The sequence below is a fragment of the Vigna angularis genome, chromosome 7, assembly GCF_016808095.1.
Source record: "Vigna angularis cultivar LongXiaoDou No.4 chromosome 7, ASM1680809v1, whole genome shotgun sequence".
Classification (NCBI taxonomy): domain Eukaryota; kingdom Viridiplantae; phylum Streptophyta; class Magnoliopsida; order Fabales; family Fabaceae; genus Vigna; species Vigna angularis.
This window is the reverse complement of record NC_068976.1, coordinates 29,188,538-29,214,630: the sequence shown is the minus strand read 5'-3', so window position 1 is coordinate 29,214,630 and position 26,093 is coordinate 29,188,538. Positions and strand designations below refer to the sequence as shown.

Sequence of the window (26,093 nt, the reverse complement as noted above, 5' to 3'; positions counted from 1 at the left end):
GTTTGTGTATGTGCAATGATCGTATAATTCGTTATACGGGAGCAGATGGAGGAATGTCGTCTGATTCGGTGCCAATGAAGAAAGAGATAGAAGAATAAATTAGAAAAATTCGAGTTATATTTATGAGTTTATAGTTGAAATCTGAGTTTAAAACATATATATATATATATATATATATATATATATATATATATATATATATATATATATATATATATCAACTATGAATTATCAAGTGTGAGATTAAGGGATGTTACCTTAAATGTAATGCTATAATATATCAATTATGAATTATCAAGGGTGAGATTATGAGATTTTACAAAATAGTTCAAATATATAAAATGTATTAAATTTACTAATATAGATAACAATTACATATGTGTTTACTTATATAATTATTTATTAAACAAGTTTAGATAAAAAAAAATTATTTTAATTAATAAAAATATTTATAAAAATTTTAGAGTTAGTTTAAATATGATTCCAAAAATATTAAATAAAAATTTTAACTTAAAATTTATACAAAAAATAAATTTGTTTCAATTTAAAGAAAAACATCACTACTCCATTTTAAAAAGAATTAGAAATAAATTAAGTGAAGAAAATAAATATAAAAACTAAATTAAGATTTTATCATATAACAATTAATATATGACAACAAAATTTTTTAAAAATAGAAATAAAAAAATTTAAAAGATTTTAAAAAAAATTCAAAAAATTACAAATTGACACATAATCTTCAATACTGTTTTTACAGTATTAACATAAATAATTTAATTATATCAATTTTTTCATAAATTAAAACTAATGAAATTGAAATACCAACTCAATACTTTTAGACGAAATTTAAAATAAAAGAGTAATTAAACCTTATTTAAATAAAGTTGCTTGTGATTCATACAATATAAATGGTCAACGTGGTGTATTCTGTAATATAATCAATGTGAATTTTTGTTCAAGCACGAGGGTTGGATCACGATTAACTGACAAATAACAATGAATTATAAAGGAGATTGAGTAATACAAAGTTGATGTAATTAAATAGATAAAAATCTAAAAATTAATAAAGATATGTCACCATCATTTAATGAAACTCAACACTCAATAAAGTGAGAAAAGAAAAAAGAAAATAAAGATAAACAATGTTACCAGATTCATGGTGAGGAAAATAAGAGATATTTGCAAATGAATAATGAATCATCGAAGAAAATAGGTGTCTTTAGAGAAAATATCACAAAAAAAGAAAGAAAAAGAAATAGGATAGGAGCTACAAGAACAAGATAATCAGATAAGGAAAGTAAAAGAATTTAGTAAAGTGACAATCAAAGAAGTATGAAGAACATTTATTCAATCACTGTCAGGAGAGAACTGCATTGAATTGTTGTTTTATTGGATCATTCCGTAATGTCAATATTTTACAATATTTTAACAAAAAATATTGACAATTGACTAATTTATATTATATAAATAACCTTCATTTTATAAATCAATTTTATAAAATTAAAATTAAATTAAAATTTAAAACTTAATTTATTTTTTATAAAAATATTTAGATGAAATGACTAAATACACCGCGTTCTATAAGATTTTTAAAAAATTTTAACTCATTAAATCCATACTCTAAAATCATAGTTTAATTTTAATCTTTTATATCTTAATCTTTGTTTCGATAATCTAGTTTTCATACTCTTATTTGTAATTTGTCTTTATTTAAATTCTCACAATTTATATTTTCAGTTTTGAGATCTAAACAATTTTCAATGATTTTTTTTTTGCAAAATTAAAGAGTTTGAGTGTTGTTAATATTCTTATTAATTTATATACCAACTTTCGTGAATATAATTATTGGTGAATTTTTTTTTTTAAAAAACACAACATATTTCTTAATTAATATTCTACATTAATTATTAATCAATGTTACATTGCCATCAGGTAAAATATTCAAATAAATAATGTAAAAGTATGGTATTAGGATCAAAAGCCTATAAAAAGGAACCTCATCACATGTAACTAAATACACATTCAGATAAAATTAAACTTGCTTAATATTAAGAAATTGCATAACCAAACATACAGTTAAAATTATTTAAGAAAACAAAAATTACAAACTCTGATAACTATAGGATTAAATTTAAAACAAATATTTCACTACGAAGTTTATATTAAATTTACATGTTTTGAACATATAATTAATAGTATTTAAAAAAAAAATGAAATCTACTTCAGAATAAGTTTATAAAATTTTATGTAGCCTCCTCTTTTGTTTAAGAGATAGTTGTTTTCAACGAATTGGCCGATTCTATCATAAAATTAGCAACACAAAACTAACTCACTATGTTAAAAAAATCTTTTTATATTGTTAAAAAAAGACTTTTTATACCTATTTTTGAGTAGATATAGATGCAGGAGGTATAGAAAGTTTTCATCCTTTTACATTGATTATTTCTGTAACAGGTATAAAAGTTTTATATTTACACCTGATATACTGCTATCAAGTATAAAAAAGTTGTATCTCTTATTAAAAAAACTCACTTTTTTATATTTGTTGGTAACAGAACAGGTATAAAAGAAACTAACTTTTATACCTGATGATGTTATAACTGATGTGAAAAAATAAAACTTTTTATACTTAATGTGGCTTTAACCGGTGTAAATAGTGATGCTTTTTTAAATATTTGATTTGTATGTGTTACTATCCATATCCAGACCTGTAAAAAATTCAATCCCAAATTTACCTAATAATATTGTTTCTATTAACACATCAAAATGTAATATTTACCTAACAAAGTTCCTAAATATATTTACCTAATATACTTACTTAACATAGTTACACATAAAATAATTCCTAAACTCAAAATATAACATTGAAACATCTAATCATTTACAAATGGTTAAAAAAATACAGTCCACTGCTCCCGAACATCGTATATGACATGTTGCTCCATTGGAGACGTGTCATCAAATATCTACACAATGAATAGTTTGAGTCAAGTTATAATATTATTGGTTTAAGATCTTAGTTATAAAATGTTCACGTTACCAAATTCCATGAGTCAACGACATTTGCGGATATAATTTTCTGCATGTGCCTCATGACATAATATCTGCACTCAAAGCTTCCCGGTTGACGTGAGCACTACAAGTTAAATTTATAAAGTATCATAAAATTTATAATTGTATTTATAGTTTGAAATATTAACTACTTACAGTTGATGCAATGAAGTGCAACTTCTTTCTAGAGACAATATGTGTTTCCTATAACCTTGAATATGCCTCAACCACTCTATAACACTTTATAAAGTTAAATGTACATTAAAATAAGTCCTAAGGAACTTAGTAAAATTAGTTATGCATACACAACAAATAAATTATTAAAAAACTTACGATATTAGTGTACTTTTAATTACCAAAGTGCGAGATTTTTTGTGCAATGAATACAAGAGAACTACAAGAAACTGTTGAGGAAGAATTAGTAACAATGTCAATGACCCCTGCAGATTCAAACAATAATAGTGTTAAATAACATTTATATAAATAGAATTTTATTAATAAAAATTATATACTTACTGTTGCAAATAAGGTGCTAAGTACACTTATTTTTTTCCGTTTACAAAAGCCAGGTACTTTTGGACCTCTTCACCTTTATTCCCAACTCCTTAAATGGCAATAGGGTCAATAAAACCATAAATGTGATCATTCTTCCTACAATTAATTTAAGTGTTGTTAATTATTGGTGAAAAAATTAATTTTTTTTTGTATAAGAAAAAAGACAACATATTGTCTTAATTTTAGAATGTGACATATTTAAAAATGGTTATACTTTATAATTGATGTAGAGACATATATTCTACATTAATTATTAATCAATGTTACATTGCCATCAAGTAAAATATTTAAATAATTAATGTAAAGATATGGTGATGGAAGACCATCAAGGAATCACATTGGACCTCTTACTAGAGCCATGACAAGGAAGATTCAAGAAGAAGAAGGATCACCTAACATTTTACTTCTATGGAATGTTACTTATAAAAATCCTTCTTTTCTTAACTAAAGCACTTATACTTTGTTTTGTAGGGACTAATAAAGCTTGGAGACCATGATTGAGCCAAGAAGTTAAATCAATAAAGCAAAGCAAAGGAGCCAAAAGGGGAAGTGCTTGCGGAATGGAAATGCACAAACATTTTTCACCCGAGAGAAGACCAATCCACGTGACTTTGCTGACTTGGAATGAAGCATGCACCTTGCTGGCTGAGCTGGAATGAGGCATGGACCTTGCTAGATCAAAATGGACGTGTCTCCTATGCTAAATAATTTGAATTTAGGAGAGAATTAAATCAGAAATTAGGCTCCTCTTCACCTATAAATAAGAGGGCCTCTTCTTTGTATTTTCTCACTTTTGAGCTTAATGATATGCTGCAGAATTTGCTTTCCAATTTTTGTGCTCTTAAGTCACCTTTGATTTACTTCTTCTTTCCTCAAGCTTCCTTCCTCTGTAGGAAGACCCTCTGAGTTGTGAGGTTTCACCCATACACCTCTTCTCCATTAAAACACTTCAAACCACTACACTGTTTCATCAATCCGCTGCACCTTCAGTCAGTCACTGTTGGTTTCTTCTGGTCTGGAGCTTCTGCCTGCTTGTTTCCAGCTGGGACTAGTCTCCATCATAGGTGTTAGGATCAAAACCTATAAAAAAGAACCTCACAAGTAAATACACATTCAGGGAAAATTAAAATGGCTTAATACAGTTAAAATTCCTTAAGAAAACAAAATTACAAACTCTGATAACTATAGGATGAAAGTAAATTTAAAACAAACATTTCACTGCGAAGTTTATATTAAATTTACATGTCTTGAACCTACTTCAGAATAAGTTTATAAAATTTTCTGTAGCCTCATCTTTTGTTTAATAGATTGTTGTTTTCAACTACCGATTCTATCATAAAATTAGCAACACAAACTTTTCCCCACCCAAAATAAAGAGCAAACTATAACAACTTTTCAACCACAAAAAGAAAATTGAAATTTATTTCAAAATTTTTAGTTTTTTTTTAAAAACAACTTTTAGATTGCTCAATCATGATTCATGATGAATGATTCAAACTTAATTGAAAAATATTGACAATTTAAAGTATAAATCTGTTATATATTGTAAGCTTCAAATAACAAACAGAATTATAACAATTTAAATTATAATTTTTATTTAATTTCAATAAATAAATTTTATCATTATACAGCAAAAATATAAACAAACACGAGAAGTTCATCATCGGATTGCATTGTGTCATAGGTTCTGACATCAGATTAATTTATCTTTACAACTCACTCTTTCTCTTTGGATTTTTCTGCTATAACAACCTCTTTCCAGTTACTTGACTTACGTGTCATACATACATTGGTTGTCTTCACGTCGATACCCCTTGTTAAGAAAAAAAACATATAAAATTGTCAATATTAAATAAAATTAATAATTCTGTTTTGCTGCTTTAAATTTAACTGTAGATGGAAAGTATGTTAATGGAATGACGTTAACATACAAATACTTGAAAAATAATAAAATATCAAACTTTTTAGTGAAATTTTTTCGCTCAAATAATAACAACTTCAGATATAATTTACTAATCTATTATTAATTTAATATTTCCTAATTGAAAAACTATTTTAAACAGTAACGATAATATAATTTGTTGGTGGGTTTTTACGGAGTTCGGTGTGGGACGTAAAATATACCTGCCATCGATTTCAATTTTCAGGTACAGTTGTGACTCTCAATCTCAGTTTTGTCACTCTTATGGTCCCTGCATGGTCTTCTTCAACCTCACCATTCCAAATCATCACCTCCCAGCGCACATTAGCCAGCACCTCACACTCCCACACACTCTCTCTGACACTATCGAATCCCTAATGTCAATCTCAAATTCAACCTCTCTCTAATCTAAGCTCTTCACGCCTTCTTCATCGGGCTTGCTTCGTCGATTCACTGCAAGCTCCGCTGCGATTCTCATTACCACAATGATGGGCTCCGAGAACCACACCGTCGATGACCACCCTCTATCGGCGCCGCCAGACCAAATGGAAAACCTCGCACTACACGACCGCGACCACGACGCCGGAAAATCCACCTTCTCCTCTGCTTACCGCAGCGCCTTCACCACTTTCTCGGAATCGAACCACCACCCGCTCTCGCCACCTATTGTCTCCACCCCGGCAGACTCCGATCCCCTCCTCTCCCCGCCGCAGTACTTTTCAAACCCTAACTCCCCCGACCCTTCCTCTTACATCGACCCTCCTTCTTACGCCGAAGCAGTTTTCACGTCCTTTGATGGCGAAACAAATGGCGTCGACACTCCGTCGCCGTCACTCTCCCTCTCCGTCTCTCGATCTCCGTCTTCGAGCTCTGAGTATTTGAATATAACCGTTTCGAACCCAATCAAGGAGCAGGAAACCTCTAATTCGATTGTTCCGGGAAGCAACAGTTACGTGACTTATTTGATCACCACGACGACGAACATTCCCGAATTCGGCGCCTCAGGCGCCGAATTCGGTGTCCGGCGAAGGTTCCGTGACGTTGTCACCCTTTCGGATCGGTTGGCGGAGGCGTACCGCGGGTTTTTCATTCCGCCGCGGCCGGATAAGAGCGTGGTGGAGAGCCAGGTGATGCAGAAGCAGGAGTTCGTGGAACAGCGAAGGGTGGCGCTGGAGAAGTACCTGCGGCGGTTGGCGGCTCATCCGGTGATCAGGAAGAGCGACGAGTTGAGGGTGTTTTTGCAGGTACAGGGGAGGCTTCCACTGCCGTCGACGACCGATGTAGCGTCTAGGGTGCTCGATGGCGCGGCGAAGCTTCCAAAGCAGTTGTTGGGGGAGAGCGTCATTGCGCCGCATGAGGTTGTGCAGCCTGCGAGAGGAGGCAGGGATTTGATGAGGCTGTTCAAGGAGTTGAGACAGTCCGTAGCCAATGATTGGGGAGGTTCAAGGCCTCCGGTTGTGGAAGAGGATAAGGAGTTTCTTGAAAAAAAGGAAAAAATTACCGAGCTTGAGCTGCAGATTAATGGTGCATCTCAACAGGTGTTATTTGGGTTTTATGTTTTCTTTAAATAAATTGGTTTTAATTTTAGATCATTAGGCTGTGTGTTTATATGTTTAACTTGTGTTACATCCTTTCACTGAGTTTATGACTAAAGGTTTTTGTATGGTGAGCCCAAAATCCTTCATGTTGAGGTCAATGTCAGACAGTTTTTCGAACCTTCTGTGTGATTATTGGTTACTGTGAATTTTCCAATCACGTGCCAATTTTGATGCAGGCTGAGTCACTTGTCAAGGCACAGCAAGATATGGGAGAGACAATGGGTGAATTAGGGCTGGCATTTATTAAATTAACAAAATTTGAAAATGAAGAGGCTATCTTGAACACTCAGAGGGTACGGGCTGCTGACATGAAAGGTTTAGCAACAGCTGCTGTCAAGGCTAGCAGACTATTTCGAGAATTAAATGCTCAGACTGTGAAGCATTTGGTATATGCACAGTTATTTTAATCCTTCAAAAATACGTTTTCCATCGAGTTGTCTATTTTCTGTAAGAATTTGTATCACTCTTCCTAAATGAAGGGCAACCCACTAAATATTTTGATGATTTTCTAATTTATGCATAGCAGGATACACTTCATGAGTACCTTGGATTAATGTTGGCTGTTCATAGTGCATTCTCAGAGCGTTCAAGTGCACTATTGACGGTGCAGACTCTCCTATCCGAGTTGTCTGCTTTGCAGTCAAGAGCCGAAAAACTAGAAGCAGCCTCATCTAAAATTTTTGGGGCTGACAAATCAAGGGTTCGTAAGTTGGAGGAGCTACAAGAAACTATAAGAGTGACTGAAGATGCCAAGAATGTTGCAACCAGAGAATATGAGCGCATCAAGGTATCATTTGTCTTTAAATAGCTATATGCTTTGATGGTAGTTTATGTTCCAAAATGGTATATTCTTCAGACATATATGATCCATCAGATTTGTGTTTTGTTCAACTAGTAGTTCTATGTCCATCAAAGTTGAATTTTTAATATTGATTTTCATCAATTTGTTTTTCTCTTTATCTTAAATGATTTTGTATTTGGCCATCTGCTATTCTTTACTATTATTTCTTAATTGCTGGGGAATAGAGGCTCGGATCTTTTTATTTGTAGATTGAGCTCCTCTTATATTAAATTCAATCCACAACGAAACATTTTCTAAGCGTCAAGCTGTTATGGTCATTAGGTTATTAGTTTTATTGCTTGTGGTTTTGGTTTTCTACTGGTAGTATTGAAAGTTGGCATAACTGTTAGTGAGATAAATCCTCCTTGAGAAGAGTCTCTTTTCTATTGTTTTAGCTCGTCACACTTGGTTGTACAGCCTCCTCAGTTTGTAAGTTAGCATCTGTTCTCATAAATTCTGAGTGTTGTTAAAAAACTGTTACAGTGCAGTGCCATAATAGTATGGCGAGTTGGTTTTGGCAGCCATCTGCTGTAAGCTGCCCATCATTTCTGCTAGTGGTATGTGGTGCCCATTGCTGAAAACCATTTTTTTTTTCAAATGACATTTGGGCTTTGGTTTTCCCATTTTCAGACCAGAAGGTCTAATAACCCTAAATCCTATCTGCTCAACCCTCAAACTACTGTCAAAGCTTGAGAAAACCCTAGTGAACTACTCTGGCAACCTACACTCTGACAACGTTTCCAGCGACACATTAAATTTGTTTTTTCTCCCCACACTTAAGAGAACCCTAGAGAAACCTTTTCCTTTCCCACATCTATTTTGTTAATTGTGCTGGCAAACCAACTACTCCGGCAACTTTTCCGTTGCACATTAAATTGGCTTTTTTATTTCACTTTTTCTTCCTACTTTTTCTTGTTTCCTTTTTATTCATTCTTCTTCCTGTCATTTCTACTCCCCCCTCTTTTCCTTTTCAAACTTTATTCATAGCTGTGCTCTGTTTTTTTTACATGTCTCCACTAGAGTTTTTTTCTCTCTATCCATACTGTTTTTTACATTCAATGACTTTTTTTTTTCCCGAACAGAAGGAAGGGGCTTCAGTTTAAAAGATTGCATGATTTTGTATGCCATAATCAAGCACTTCATTAAAGATACAACCTTAGGGATGAAATTGGGGTTATAGTTGAAGAATATGGAGAAGATAGTGGTGAGGAGAAAGAATTAGAAGAAGGATTGCCAACTATTAATTTTGAAATGTCAGAAGAAGAGGAAGCAGGATAACGAGGATAATTATTATGTTGGGTTAGGAGGGGGGATGAGGATTAGTTTTGTAGTGTGTCATTGCCCTATTGTAGTGTGTCATTGTGTGTTTAGTATTGCCCTATTGTTATGTAATGACAATAATCAGGTTCAGACTATGATGCATGTTATGAATTTTTATAGTTTTATGTTGTTTTTAATATATTTGTCAGTTTTTCAGTTTCTATATGTGTGTGTGTATTGTCTGCCATGGCTTCTGCCCTTAGCTGCTATGCCATCTGCCATATATGTATACGGTGGATTTTTGGCTCACTACCATAGGCTGTTGTTCACTTCCAAAGAATTTATGGTAGATGTGCATGGTGCTGTTATACATCTATCTATGATCTTTGAAGAATTTTCTGGTGAACTCTGTTTTTCCTTTGTTTCTATTTCAAACAATGTCCATCCTAGGTTTGCATTTTGTCTTGACTGGAGGTGATTTGAGTATCTTCAAATGATACTTGTCCTATATTTTCAGTTTTCTCTGAATTATCATCAACGAATTTGCCTTTCTTCTATCTATATTACTGCTTATTCTGTTGGACTTTTCATACTTCTTCCCGTGCTTCTGATGTTTTTGTGAATTTGGTGTATTGTGATAGGTGAATGTCCAAAATCTTATAGTTTTTATTCAATGCTTTGTTTCATCTCTTCAATGTTTTTTTTCCATGGGCTCACATTCTTCCAAATAAAATTTTGCTTCTATTTTTTTTTGGTTACTGAATTGCCGTTCTGCCTTTTTTTGGCATTTTAGTTATTGTTGTGTCTTTATTCATCTTATTTGCTTTCTGTTCATGTTTGCATAGCCTGTATGGTGTAACACAGGAAAGTTCTAGAAAGGGAGGGGCTTTGAATAGAGTTTTAAATCTTTTTGCAAAACAATGTTTAATTTCCTTTTCAGGAGTTAGATGGTCTTTACCCGTAGTTAAACACTTGAGTTTATAAAACAACTTTTAGGAAACCTTTGAAAAACGAAAGCAATAAGGCACATTTGTTTTTATACTGGTTCGCTCCAAACTGAGCTATGTCTAGTTCTTCCTTAAATACCTTTAAAAGGTTCCACTATTTACAAAGGATTACAATGAGTTTAACCACTCCTGGTGTACAACTAACCCACCTGTATCAACTAGTTTAACTGACAAGATGGTCTAACTCCATTGAGTTAACCTTACAAGTGTTTTACTCCACTTTTGAATAAAAACAACAAAGTGTTTTGCAAATTACAAGAGCATAATATGTAACTCTCTTAGAGAGGATTTGAAATCAATACAATAAGATTCTAAAAACTTGTAAAGAACTTTCTTTTTCAAAGAACAAGTCAAAGAGACAGAGCTTAAAGAGAGAGACAACATGAGCATATTCAATAACAATGATTCTTCTTGTCTTCTCTTCATGTAGTCTTCTTTATATAGACTTTGTCAAAAAAGATCTATTACTTAGAGCTTTGACTTTCTTCTAGATGTGTAGCCGTTATAGTACTAGGTTAGAAGCTAAGTTGCGTCTTAGTAGAGCAACTATGTTGTGTGTATGAAAAGGACAGACAAAAAGCATGAAGGAAACATTCCCGAATATCTTCCTATCTCTTAACGCTATTCTGATTCTGAGCAAGTTTTTGAATAAAGGTAGTGATCTGCACAGAAAAATAGACCACTACACAACAGACAAAGAAGTACTAGAACGTATATGCTTTAAAGTGTTAGACAATCCTAAGCATTTAGGTATAATATGTGTACTATCATTTAGGCGTTGTTTGTTTGAGTAACTTACATCGTTTTAATATATAGCATTTAACGCTATTTACTTTTATCCTAGACGGTTTAAACTTTTGTTAGACGCTATTGTTAATAGACACACGGTTAGAGTCCTTTATACCATTTTAGGATATTTAAGTTATAGCGTTTAACACTCTTTATCTTAGACAATTAAAACAATTAGACGCAATTTTGTTTAGACCTTCTTTTAAACTTCAAAACAAGGTTTGCTTAGATGATCTTGTCTTAACATTTGACATTGAATTAAAAGGATGTTTGAGGCTTTGAAGTAGTTTTTATGTGATTTAGTTTGTCAAAGATACAGTGTGATGATTATGGACATTGGTAAGATGGCTTTTGTTACAAGTTAAATCATGATGCAGCGGGTTAAGATATTCAGAGTAGTAGGTTATTATCAATGCTCTACTGTTAGAGAGAGTTTGGGCTTCTACTAATAGTGTTGCTACATGACATAATTAGTATAAATAATAGTTTTGATTTGGGTGCTGCAACGTATAACACTTGTCAATCATGTGTTGTGTTTATTTGGCTGCCTTTCTTTTCCCTTTTGTCTTACCATTTACATGAAATTCTTAATACTAATCATGTAACTTTTATCTATTCACTTCTTATGTGAGTACAAAAATATTTAAAATCCTGTGATTAGGAATCACAATTAGTACCCTGTTGAATACGAAAAACTTTAACTCTGGGTTTTGTACATGGCTTTTATGTTGTGTATGCTACTTGCAAATGCTTATGTTTGCGCTGCTTATATAGTGATCTGCCTATAACGTTGCTTTCATTAAGAGGATGATCCTTTCTCTCGCATTTATTTTACTTGTTCCTCATCATCTAACGTTTCGTTAGCATATATAGTATGCTATCTAGTTTGGTCCTGCTGAAAGTATCTTGTTTATAATTGCTGTTTAGATATACCATATCGAAGTTAAAACATTGCTTTAAATGTTGGGTTGTACTGGTTGTCTAATTTCCTTTTAACATTTTTTATGTTTTATTTTATTTTTATTTTTATTTCTACATGATGAATTTATTCAGTTCTTTGTCTGCGTATCTGGGTAATGGATGATTATGATGCCAATGCAGGAAAACAATAGGAGTGAACTTGAAAGGATTGATAAAGAGAGGCAGGTTGACTTCTTAAACATGTTGAAAGGTTTTGTAGTTAATCAGGTATGACATGTGTTTTCTTAAATTCCTCCATAAGCAGGAACTGTATTTTCCTTTCACGATTTACGCACTATACGTCTATTTAAGACACTTCCTATTTTGCTGAGTGTTTCTTCCTACATAAATTGGTGTTATGGTTGTTTTTGGTTGACATATGTGCCCCATGTAATGTTGGTGGAGTAACAAATTAGATAATTGATAAATGATGCAAGTTTCTGAACACGTTTAAAAGAACTAATGAATTAGTTTAGGGGATGCTATGGTTACAACGGGTGGGAAGCAAGATCAGATATTAAAAGGAGAGAACGGATTATCTTGTTTTGACTAAGAGTTTAATGAGATGAAGAAAAAGTAGTGCGATGACTTCATATCTATCAAGAAAATCTGCCGTAGTATAACATTTAATAAAAGAAAAAGAAAATTATAATAGAAGTAGTATATATTCAGATAGGGAATTAGAAAGCAAAGTAATGAACAATAATTTTTTAAGGACAAAATAGTTGACATTTGGTTGGAGAAAACTTGTGTCTTATGTCATCTCTGTGAGATGTTAAAACTGTGACAGCATGCTTGAGAAGCTATAGACAAGATTCTAGTGGTCTACTTCCCTATGCTTTTAAGAACAGTTTGAGTGGTTTCAGAAATGTTCTTATGAATTGAGAATTAAAAATTGTAATTTGAGTTAGACTATGTTATTTGTTGGTTCTATCTTTAATCTTTGCTCCCAATTAATCCTCATTGTGAATTAACAGGTGGGGTATAATGAGAAAATAGCAAATGAGTGGACAAAAGTTGTTGAAGATAGCCGTGGATATGTGGATGAAAGCACTTGATCTGTGGCTGTAAATTAAAATCTTTATTTATTCATTGATGTGCCACTCTCCGGAAATATGTCTGTAGTCATGACAATAAATTAACGGAAGCGCTTTGTGGGGTTTCTTAGGCTTTTTCTCACACTTGTACCTCAAACAACATTTCTTATACATCATTAAAAGCATACTTGCTGTTGTACATTACTTGCAATTTTTTTTCGTTTTGTTCTCCATTGCTTGCATAATCTTTTCCCAGTGCTTCTGTTAACATATACTTCCTGCACACACGGAACTTCATTTGTTTTCTATGTGTGTTGCTTTGCCAGTTAGGCCATTTTTTTGGGATGTTTAGAAGAGCAATTTAGTGTTGAGGATTATCTAAAATATTTGCCGTATAAACCAAAAAGATGTTCCAAATATCCGAGTTACTAGGCGTATCAGTTTTAGCATTTCAAATTTAGGTGTTCAAGTATCAGTAAATTATAGAATTCAACAAGATTTTGATAACTTCAAAATTGAAATATCATAATTTTTTATGCATTTTTGACACTATTTTATAATATTATTTTGGTCCAAATAATTCTTAAATTGACATTATTAGTATGTAATTCTTCTAATGATATGTTGACATATGATACACTTAATATCATATGTCCACGTTAATTTAAAAATACCATTCTAATTGATTGATTCAAATCAATTTATTTATTAAACGTTAGGTATTAAAAATAGACTCGTCAATTTGACCCTTTTAATATGGTTTGATCTTGACCCATATGAGTTGGGGTCAGAAAAGTCCACAGGACCAAAAAATCCCTCATAGAAAAAGCCCATAAGACCAAAATATCTATAAAAGTCTTGTGGGTTAGGACCAATCCATGAACTTTTTTTTTAGAATATTTTTATTTTAAATACAAAAAAAAGTGTAATTAATTCTAATTTGTTGTAAGTCTAAGTGTTATAATTTCTAAAAATGATTCAATTATATTTGATAGACCAAAATTACCTAATTATCTTTTTTATTATATAAAATAAATATTTATTTTTCGTACTTAAAATTCTATAAATAATCTTATTTCAATATATAAACTATATATTGAATTTAAATTATGATATAATATTTCTTTTTTTTTAAAAGTTCTAATTTTCGACAACAATTCCATTTTTTCACATACATGCTTCACACCTATAATAATATAAATTTTTTCCGTCAAAAATTAAACAAATAATTAATTTGGCCCAAAATACAAACAATAAAAAGATAACGTAAGAAAACATAAATTTAAAGAAAACTCATGTTGAAAGACAAAGGAATAGAAAACTCCAATAATTTAAGTGACCACTAATTAAATTCTTTCAATTTATTTTATACTTTGCAAAAAAAAAAAATTGTCATAAGAATTATCTTATATCATTAGCAAAGCAAATAAAAAAAAAGCATTTGTACAAGCAAAGACTAGAAATCATCAAATTCATATTAGAAATCTTTATTTAAATTACAACTTATCATTTACTATAAAAAATATATTTATAGAAAATAATTATATCTATCATCCAACTCATATTGAAATGAATATAAATAATTTTTATTAATTTTATAAATAATTTTTTGTTATAAATAATTATTTTAATTTATCAAAATAGTAAGTTTTAGAAATAATTAAATAAATAATAACATTTAATTTACAAAATATTACCATTAGAACGAAATTAATAAGATAATTGTTTTAATTAAAATATATATTTAATAAGATAATAACGTTTAAGCTAATTTTAATTTATGAAAAACAATTATTTTTACTTCTCTATTTTATAGGTATTTATATATATATATATATATATATATATATATATATATATATATATATATATATATATATATATATATATATATATATATATATATATAAGAGTTCACATTAGTTAAAGAACACACCACCAATAGAACAGGTTGTATGAGTAGTTTAGAAATAAATAAAAATGTAAGAATAAATTGAAAATTATTAATGAAAAACTGATAGATATTAAAGGAATTGTTTATAATTAATTAACATATTTCTATACTTGACTTCCTGTTTATAAGATTAAAATGTAAATTTCCAATATTAATTTTTTATATGAACAAGTTTAATTTAAATAAAACCTCATTTTTTATCTTTCTAATGCAATTATTTGACCAATTTGATTCATAAATATTTAATATATATAATATATATAATATAATATATATGAGAGAGAGCAAAATTATAATAAATTATGTATATTTAAATTATATTGTTTCTAAAATTTAATTAAAGTTTTGCCGTGGGGCTAAACCCACTTTAACCCTGACTTTAACCCACTTGAAAGGAGATTTTGGAGGTTGAAAGGAGATTTTGGAGGTTGAAGCTTTTTTTTAATCTCTATTTGAGAAGTTTCTTAAAATAAGGTTTTTTCAATAATGGATTGGACTGGCCTTGGGGCCTTGGGACCATGGGTTAAATTGACATTAAAAATATTGAATCTTTTTAAGATACCAAACTGGAAACTTTTTGAAAATATCAATTTGAAGTTTGTTTGGAGTATTATTTTATAGGTACCAAAAACTTATTTAGTTCCAAGTTTTTTTAAGATACCAAACTGGAAACTGGAGTATTATTTTTTAAGATCCAAGATGTCTAAATAAATAAGAAGGTACCTTATCCAATATAATGCCCATGATCTATATGATAAAAAATGTCCACTATGAGATAACAAATATATCCATGCCTGTGACCACATGGATTCGGTGATACCAGGAAGCAGGTATATTATCATTATTATTATCTATATTTATACTCGATTCCATTTAAAATTACAATTTTATTTTCAATATTGATTAGGTTATATTTTGCTCACTTAGGTTTTCTATATTTTTATTCCTTTTGATTTTCTCTTCATCCAGATTTTCTTTCCCACCATACCATATTGTTACTGTAAATAGTTTGCCGGCAAGTCACACACCATTTACGCTATCATTTTCCAGGTGCTACTCTTTTAGTTCTAATCATAAATTTTTCTTTCTTTTTTGTTTACAAAAACTATTATTTTATTTTTGTTTTTTCATTTACCTTTAACTTACTTCTACTACTACCATTTTGTACTGCTATTTTCACTTAAATCCTTTTCCATTTTTACGACATGTTTTACAATTTATCTTCTCTTGCTATGTTGTATTTGGTTTATTTAGTTTTAGGTGAGATAGAAAATTAGTGTCTACTTTAATTTAATTTTGTGAGCACCCTTACCTTAGAAGTTGTACATATAATACATTTTAGGTTTTGCAAATTGAGTTGCGGAGCATACAGTAATTAAAACTAAAACCTAAAATATAAACCTATATGGCTAAATATTTTATATTTTGAGGTAGAGAGTGTCAAATCTTACATCTGAAATACGTTGCTCAAATTGCTGCAACTTCTTCACCTTTCTATATAGATGCTCAATTATAATAATAACCATTTGACTATTATGCTCAATTATAATAATTTTTTTCCCAATATTATGAATACCTTTTTCATAATATTTTGTCATCCATATTTAAAAGTAATTTTTACTAATATCTAAATATGTAGTTATTGAAGCCTATGCAAATGCCTTCTTAATTTTGTCTGATTTAATATATAGAATGCCTACTCAGGATGGACAACCAGAACCAATGGGAGAATTAAATCATAGAAGTCAAAATGATGTTTCTATATATCCAATTCCAAGTGAAACAAAAAGTTCAACTTCAATAGTTCATTCAAAAATTCATTTTAGATGTTTGAAATCACTTTAAGACACAACAAAATAGATGGAAAATAAAAAATTATATGTAATTATTGTGATAAAAGTCTCTTAGTCAACAAATCAAGGTATGTTACATTTGTAAAACTATTTCACAACTTGCAAGCTTAAAAAAAAAAGACGAGACATCAAACAAACATTTTTAAAAACTCAGAAAGTAGATAGTGAAATTGTAGTTGTTAGCAACTAGGTGTTTAATCAACAAATAACTGACATTATCTCTCTAAGATGATAATCCTAAATGAGTATCTAGTGTCAATAGTTGATGACATAGATTTTAAAGAACTTTGTATTGTCGTACAACCTCTATTATATTAGGAAGGATTATAATGAAGAAAAATAGAGAATAAAATTAATTTTGTTAAAAATTTAGAGTTGAGTTACAACTAATATGTGGATTTCTAGTAATCAAAATAAAGGCTAGCTAATTATAATAACTTATTTTATTGATGATTCATGGATGATACAAAGTCGACTTGTGAGGTAATAACACTATAATGAGAAGTTTATAAAGACAAGTGCTAAATTGAGTATTCCATTTACTAGAAAATTAGGCATTGATTGTAAAACTCGAAGGAATTCTACATTTTTAATGTTTCAAGAAGCCATACAATACAAAAATTTATTTGATCGATTGTCATTATGAGAGAGTCAATATAAAGATTTACCTAGTGCTTGTCAAATGAATTATGAAATTTGTTAAAATTTGAAACTATTTTATGATGTGACACTCTTGTTTTGAGGTACTTCATATCCAACTGCCAACATTTTCTTTATTATTTATCAAATGAGTATATCTATGGTTTTAAACTTTGACAAGTAATGATGTGTGATTTGAGGGGTGATGGCTATAGGTATTGTGTTAGACCCGTGGTATAAAATTGAATTGATGGATTATTTTTTTTACTAAGATATATAAAGACATATTTGAATGTGAATTTGAAAAGATGAAGGTTATTTGTAAGGATTTGTGAGAGAGTATGAAATAAACATGAAAGTAAGAAGTTAGTTTCTTCACCCCACTAACAAAATAATCAAACAAGTCAATTTTATATTAGGGGTTTAACACAATAATTAAAGCCATCACCCACTAATCACACTCTAATACTTGTCAAATTTTAAAACCATAGATGTAGTTATTTAATGAATAATAGAAATGGAAAAGTTAAGTCATTCCATCAAAGCCAACTTAATTTGACATACCTTTGAAAATAAAATGTTGGTAGTTGGATATAAGACACAACACTAGTGCAAAATCAGCGTATAACGTCACACGTTCAACGTCCAACCAATGAATAGCCAACGTTAAAAATGATCGGTGACATTTTTGTAAATAAATGCAATTATTAGACGTCGTTTAGAATTATAATTCGACGTTAATTTGTTATATTGGGTAAATTTTGCGAAAATGTTTGGCACGAAGGTGAAGATGTATTTACGTATGATGTCGAATTCCCTAGAATTGGATGTCAAAAGGATATAAAACGTCGAATTCCCCAACACTAGACATTAAAATGTTAGTGAGTTCAATAAAAATTTGAGCAGGAAATTGAAAATTCATTCACTTTATCTTAGCGCGCGATACCCTATTATCTGTTCAAACTTTTCTGAAACGAAGTTTGACGACCATCACATGTAATCTTTCTTTCATTTGTTACAAATGCATGTTAATTAACTATTTTATGTATGCTTTTTGTTTGTTTTAACCAATTATTTTTGTGTTCTTGTCCTTCATAGGCGCATTCTGTTTTCTCTCTCACTGGTGACAACACTTTATTCCGACGAACCCACCTTTTGAAGGTTAGTTTTCATTTTCGTTTTGAAGAACTTATTTGTTGAACTTGTTTGTTGTTTTTTTTTGTTGAATTTGTTTGTTATTGTTGTTTGGTTGAACCTTTTTTTTGTTGTCGTTTGATTGAACTTGTTTATTGTTTGTTAACGTTGTTTGTTGTTGATACTACATTACAGGTTCATAGTTCATACTTTATAAAATACCAAAAACTGAAATTTGTTGTTTGTTTGCTTTTCAAGTCTCGTAGAGTGGTAAAAACATATCACAATTACTTAAAAAAACAAAAAAAATTGATTAACGTCGAATATTGACAAAATTCGATGTTAATTTGCTTTATTGTGAATGTCGAATTGTTCTATGTTCGACGTCAATTTAACGTCTTCAGATATGACGTCGACCTCAAATTTGACGTGGAAAGCCAAAAAATACCGACGTTATATGGTGTTTTTGTACTAATATAAGAAGAGTGTCACATCATAAAATATTTCCAAATTTTGACAAATTTAATTTATCATTTACCAATCATATGCATGTGTACTAGCCAAAACTTTATATTGACTCCTCTATTGCGATAATTGATTAAACACATCTTTGTATTGTATGACTACCTGATACATTAAAGTTATAGAATTCCATGTAGTTTTGTAATCAATAACTAATTTTCTAATAAATGAAATACTCAAGTGAACATATGTCTCTACAAATTTCTCTTCTCTTTTAGGTGTCGTTGTCCACAAATTAACACCTTTTCTATATAGATTCGAATCCATTAAACATTGAACTAACACTTCAACAATAACATGACTAGTGTGAGGAGCAGACACCGATATAAACCTAAGTTTCAAAGACAAATTTTAATAATTTAGTCAAGAAGAACAAAATTAATATAAATATTATAATTAAAATAGTAGTATGGTGTTATTACCTAACAAATAAACTTTTTAACCTCCATAAATCATAAACAAAGTAGTATGTTGATAGATGACTATCTCCTTATTTAATACAAGAAGAACATGAGGAGAAAACTTTGCACTACAAAAGACATGAAGACATGAATATTATGGCTTATAACATAATTATATAATAGTTTTAGGCAATTAAAAACATTTTTAATTTTCTTTTAATTTTTAAAATAGTTTGTAACTGTCACTAGGCGAAATGATTCGTTGGGCAAAGTCTCCAAGTCTATTTTTGAATTTTCAGGTTATTTTTCGGCCCGATGTCTTTGGATATTTTTTTAGGGTTTCTTAGTTGGCTTATACATTTGTGCCCATATATAGGGAAACCAAATACATATGTTGGGTGATCATTATATGAAAATTGATTTTTCATTGAGAGAGAATTGTCTTTGTTCTTAGATTAGAACTCTGGTTCTAGTTCTGGTCATAGATTAAATTCTTTGTGGTGAAATCTTCTTTGACTTATCAATCTGTTAAATTATTGCATCTCCAACTCTAGTTCTTATCTAATATGGAAATCTTTGTGGCAAATCTTCATTAACTTATTAATTTGCTAGATTGTGGTATATTCATCTTTGTCTTATTTTGCGTTCTTCTTTAATTTGGTTTTATTTGTGTCTCTTGAGGTTTCAAATTCGAAAGCGATCGTACTCTTTCTTAGATAAGATTGTATTATCTTGTATTTAGAGTAATGTTTGATTTTTCATTGAGAGATGATTGTCTTCGTTCTTGGATTAAAACTCTGGTTCTGATCATAGATTGAATTCTTTGTGACGAATCTTCTTTGATTTATCAATATATATGTTAAATTATGGCGTCTCCAAACTCTAGATATTATCAAATATGGAAATCTTTATGGTAAATCTTCATTAACTTATCAATCTTTTAGATTGTGATATATCCATGTCTTTCTTATTTCATGTTCTTTTCTAATTTTGTTTGTTTGTGTCTTTTGAGGATTCAAATTCAAAAGTGATCGTACTCTTTATCTAATTTATTTTTGTTTGTGTCTCTCGAGGATTCAAATTCTAAAGCGTTTGTACTCTTTCCTAGATAGGATCATATTATATGGTATTTAGAACAAGGTTCTCATTTGAATTTCCTCTTTTATCTTAAGTTTTTTGTCATAAAAAGAAAACCCAACTTTTTTAACATTTGTGTTTTGTGCATTATTTTGAATCTTTGTTCAATTCATTGCTCTTAAAATTTTTTATTGATTAAAACCACTAAGGTTTTATCCAATTCTATTGGGTTTTTAATTTTTCGTGTTCTTCATTTATATTATCCGTGAAAATTATCTTTTTTTTTTTGTTTTTCTATTAATTGTAGTTCTAATTAATTGTTTACTTTAGTTTTGCATGAGTTTGGTTTTTAAAGGACAATCTGTTTAGTTTTCTTTGTTTGTATGTTGAATTGTAAAATACAAAAGAAAATAAAGAATAGTGTATCTAAGTCAAAAGAAAACAAATATAAAATTGAAACAAAAAAGGAAAAACTAAGGATCCAATAGTAAAAAAAAAAATTAAAGAGTTCAACACAATTTTTTGCTGCAATTTTTGTGTGTGGATTATAGATTTATTAAATTGCAATAAGTCTTTTTCTTAAAGTCTATATGCATTGTCTCATTTGACTATTTTTGATAGTCCTATTATTTTCTAATTTTATTGTTGTGTCTTTTAAAAGTCCTTGAAAGTTTGTTTAGAGTTTTTTTATTTTCTTTGATCTATTAAGTCAATATTTAGATCTCACAACGTTTTTTTACATGTTTGTTGACTCTTTACTTAAGCTACTAGAGTTCTTTGCCAAACGTTAAAGGAAATTTGAGTGGAAAAAAGTAAATTTGTACTTTTTGTACTTTAAAAAAGAGAGTCTACAAGTGTGATATGCGAGTGAATTTTTTAGTGAAACACTTAAAATAATGGTGAGGTTTTAAATATATTTAATTGTTATTTTGTTTTACTAACCTTTCTTGCATAATCTAACAATATTGAACAATGTAACATATTCTAGGAGTGGTTTTACATATGGTTTAAGATATCCATCTCCTTACAAGGATCATTTGGTTAATGAATTTGAAAGTACCAAGAAAGTGGCATGAAGAGATACACCTAGTGTTTATGTGACCTTGGTGGAGGATGTCAATAAAATTGTGTCACGTACAATACATCTAAAGGGAAAAATATGTAAGCTTAGAAGAAAGCACAAAAATAGTAGTAAATAATTGCCAAGAGCCAAAATAAGTACTCTAAAATGTTCCAAATGTGAAGGCTATGGTTATGAAACTCATTAATGTCCTAATTAGAATGCAACTCCCGTGACCAGTGAAGATCTCAAGAATTACATGCCATGCTTGAGAAAGGAGGAAGAAAAAACATTGCAAAAATTAGATGTCTTGAAAAGCAAAAACTAAATAGAATATAAGAGAAGGAAACAAAATAAATAAGAGAAAAAGAAGACAAAGAAGAGAGAAGAGAGAAGAGAAAGAAAATAGAAGAAGAGAAAGAAAGGAGAAGAAGAGAAAGAAAATATAAAAAAAGAAGAGAAAAAAGAGAGTAGAGGAAGTAACAGAAACACGTTACAGTTTAGCATATTCACGACTCAATCAGAAATTTTCACCAAAAAAAACTCAATATTTGATAAGAAACATTATTCTAAAAGTTAATTTTTTAGTTATTTGACACTTTTAATTTGTTTATATTTATTTTACTGTACGTGTGCATAAAAAATATTTTATGTTTTATTTATTTATTTTATTTTATATTTTCTTTTTCATTTATATTTATTTTGCTGTATATGAATTTTTTTTTTATTTTTTAACCATTATTTTATTTTTTTTAAATTTTTTTTATTTATATTTATTTTGTTGTCATATGTTCATAAAATTTATTTTATTTTTAAATTAATTTTTTATTTATATTTATTTTGCTACCACAAATGCATGAATTATTTTGTTAATAAATTATTTATTATCTATTATGTAAAAATTAAACTAATATCTATTTTCTTTTATAATAAAAGAAAATACTAAGAAAGTAACCTTGTATCCATGTTTATTCTCTTGTGTCTCATTTAAAAATAATAATAATAATTTTATCTTAAAAAATTTCAACAATAAAACATATTTATATTAAGTTATAATAGATATATTTTTATTATTAAATATTCTTCATATTTAAGTATGTAAAATTTAAACTAATATTACCTAATAAATAATTACACTAATCACGTCTGCATAAAATTCCGTATAAATATTGTATATAATAGTTCATTCAAAAGTTTAATATATATATATATTTACGATAAAAAATACATTCCATAATATTATAAAATTTATTTTATATTTTCTTTAATTCATTTTAATAATGTCATTAGTATATGAAATTTAAAATCTTTAAACCAATATCTAAAAAAACCCGATTTATATCTAATAGTTTAATTTAAGCAATAATAATGATAAATATGTTTAGAACTATTAATCAATGTGAACAATTAGAATTAATACTTAAATATATCAAATCATAAAAACACCGAAATTATTTTTAATATTACAAAGTTTTATATACTAAAATAATAATTTACTCATATAAGTTATTATAGAGTTTGCTAAGTTATCTAACCTCGTAACTAACCTCATAAAGTACTAAATTTAAGTTCATAAAAATACCCTATTTATAAAAAAAATATACTTTGAGTATTTTAATAATTTTTATTTTTAATTTAAAATAAAAAAGTAAAAGGAAAATAAGAAATTATTTAAATATCCTTAACCTTATGACTTAACATCCATAATATATAAGAGTATTTTTGTCAATTAAAATTTAGTACACTTTAAAAGGCTATATAAGTTAACAAACTACCTAAGTTATAACTAAGACAATTAAATAGTTTGTTTTTCTTAATATTTTTTTTTTTGTTTGACACTCTAATCTTCCATATAATTTATTGTTATATAAAATTAAAATTCTTTTGTCAATTAATGTTGTCGATCATTATATTAAATTTTATGATATTAATTAGGTTTAATTGCTTCCTTTGTCCCCAGTTTGGTTGAATTGTGTCAAATTCATCCTCATTTTTAAAAAAGTTTCATTGTCGTCCTCACGTGGTGTAAAAGTTTCATTGTCGTCATCACGTGGTGTAAAAGTGTCAATTGAATCCAAACATAGAAAAAATTTGTGTCAAAGTAGTCATTTTTCCTATATCTCTGTGTCTTCCTTTCATACAATCAAGTACAGATATTCATTTTACCTTATCCAATTTAAGGCTTTTCATAGCTCCAGAGAAGTGACATATGAAAGGAAGACACAGAGATATAGGAAAAATGACTACTTTGACACAAATTTTTTCTATGTTTGGATTCAATTGACACTTTTATACCACGTGAGGACGACAATGAAACTTTTTTAAAAATGAGGATGAATTTGACACAATTCAACCAAACTGGGGACAAAGGAAGCAATTAAACCTATTAATTATTTTTGAAAAATATTTTTTAACAATTTTTTTTGATAATTTGTTTACAACAATCTATATAATAGCTTGTGATTCGTCCGTTTTAAATATACAGACCAATAAAATAGAGATATTTGTTGTCAAAAAATTGTTAAAAAAAGTTTAGAATATCATGGTACACTACTTTTTAACATTCAGCCCTACTGTGAAACTATAATTACAGTCGTTCTATCTTTGTGGTTTCTCTCAAATGGCAAGTGCATCAATTAGACATAAACATGGCTTTTTTACACGGTGATCTCAACGAAGTCATGTACATGGATCAACCTCCAACATTTATCACAACTCCAAACCTGGTTTGCAGACTTCATAGAAGCCCTCTATGGCCTTAAGCATGCACCTCGTGCCTGGTATCACATGTTCAGCTCCACCCTAATACAAATGGATTCTCTTTCGACCACTACAGATTTTCTTTTTGTTATAATTCAGAATGATTTTATCATATACGTGGATGATATTCTTCTCACAGGGAATCATGTTGATGTCGTCACTTCTCTTATAGCTTCTCTTCATCAACGTTTCGCTCTCAAAGACCTTGGAAGACTTCATTATTTTCAGGGTAGAGAAGCTCTGTTGATTGATGACTATTGAAAATTTAGAAATTAAAATAATATGTTATGTTATTTTTTAGGAAAATAAAAGTCATGTTGACTGGTAAGATTTATTTTCTATTTTCTAGGCACTAAGAGCATTAATTTGTTATTGGTTATAGATGCCAACATTTACGTGTATTTACGTTCAGTTATTTGCTTTATAAAAGCAATAGCACTCCTCAATAAAATAAATATGCAGTTTTATATTCCTATGTCTCTCTCTCTCAACTTTTCCTTCAATAAAATAACCTACAAATTGGTATCAAGAGCTACATCTAACGGGACCTATGGATGCTGAAACAAGTTTCTCTCAAGTTGCTCCTCATATCTTTGATGGAGATAACTATGATCTCTGGGCCATAAAAATGAAGAACTTCCTAGAGGCTTTGGATCTTTGGGAAGCGGTGGAGGAGGATTACGATATTGCTCCGCTGCCCGACAACCCCATTGTAGCCCAGATGAAAACCTACAAGGAGAAAAAAACCAGGAAAGAAAAGGCAAAGGCATGTCTATTTTCTGGTGTTTCAAAACTAATTTTCACAAGGATCATGTCTCACAACACAGCAAAAGCAATTTGGGATTACTTGAAGGAAGAATATGCAGGAGATGAGAGAATTAGAAGCATGCAAGTATTGAATTTAATGAGAGAATTTGAACTGCATAGAATGAAAGAATCAGACACCATCAAAGAGTACTCAAATACGATGCTTGGCATTGCCAACAAAGTAAGATTGTTGGGCACTGTTTTTTTTATTCAAGAATTGTTTAAAAAATTCTTGTATCAGTACCAGAAAGATATGAAGCTTCTATAGCTACCTTGGAGAACACAAAGAATCTATCTAAGATCACTTTGGCAAAGGTGCTGCATGCTTTACAGGCCCAAGAGCAAAGAAGACTTATGAGGCAAGAAGGATCTGTGGAGGGTGCTTTTCAAGTCAAATTCCAGAGCAATGACAACAAACAAAGGAAGAAGCAGAACAATGATACCAGACTTGGAAGATTAAACAAGATCAACAATAAGAGTAATAATACTTAGGTTTTTCCACCTTGTCCTCATTGTAAGAAAACCAATCATCCACAAAAAAGGTGCTGGTGGAGACCGGATGTAAAGTGTCATAAGTGTGGGCAGCTAGGGCACATGAAAAAGATTTGCAAATCTCATCAATAACAAGGAGAAGTTAAAGTTGCAGAGGATCAACCACAAGGAGAAGTTAAAGTTGCTGAGGATCAACCACAAGGGGAACAATTGTTTGCTGTTACATGCTTTGCTACCAATAGCTCCACAGAAAGTTGGCTCATAGACAGTGGTTGCACAAATCACATGAGTTATGATCGAGAACTCTTTAAAGAACTTGACAAAACTGCACTTTCTAAAGTCAGAGTAGGTAATGGAGCATATATTGCAGTAAAA

At 29.8% G+C, this 26,093-nt stretch overlaps 1 protein-coding gene across 2 annotated transcripts; it reads left to right on the top strand.

Annotated features, from left to right (window-relative positions):
* The first annotated feature begins 5,697 nt into the window (after positions 1–5,697).
* Positions 5,698–13,223, top strand: LOC108338189 (sorting nexin 2B). Of its 2 annotated transcripts, none has more exons than XM_017574937.2 (5): positions 5,698–7,065; positions 7,302–7,511; positions 7,652–7,912; positions 12,124–12,210; positions 12,960–13,223. In XM_017574937.2, the coding sequence occupies exons 1-5, from the start codon at positions 6,013–6,015 to the stop codon at positions 13,038–13,040; spliced, it is 1,692 nt and encodes a 563-aa protein (XP_017430426.1). In that variant the 5' UTR covers positions 5,698–6,012; the 3' UTR covers positions 13,041–13,223. The 2 variants fall into 2 exon arrangements, with proteins under 2 accessions (XP_017430426.1, XP_017430425.1); XM_017574936.2 differs by having other exon boundaries at positions 7,649–7,912.
* Positions 13,224–26,093: the final 12,870 nt, after the last annotated feature.

What these genes read in the sequence shown, in the direction of transcription:
- LOC108338189 (XM_017574936.2), top strand. Translation starts at nt 6,013, where the DNA reads ATGATGGGCTCCGAGAACCACACCGTCGATGACCACCCTCTATCGGCG. An exon ending in TTAATGGTGCATCTCAACAG is followed by an intron (nt 7,066 to 7,301) that starts GTGTTATTTGGG and finishes ATTTTGATGCAG; the next exon opens with GCTGAGTCACTTGTCAAGGC. An exon ending in AAGGTTTTGTAGTTAATCAG is followed by an intron (nt 12,211 to 12,959) that starts GTATGACATGTG and finishes GTGAATTAACAG; the next exon opens with GTGGGGTATAATGAGAAAAT.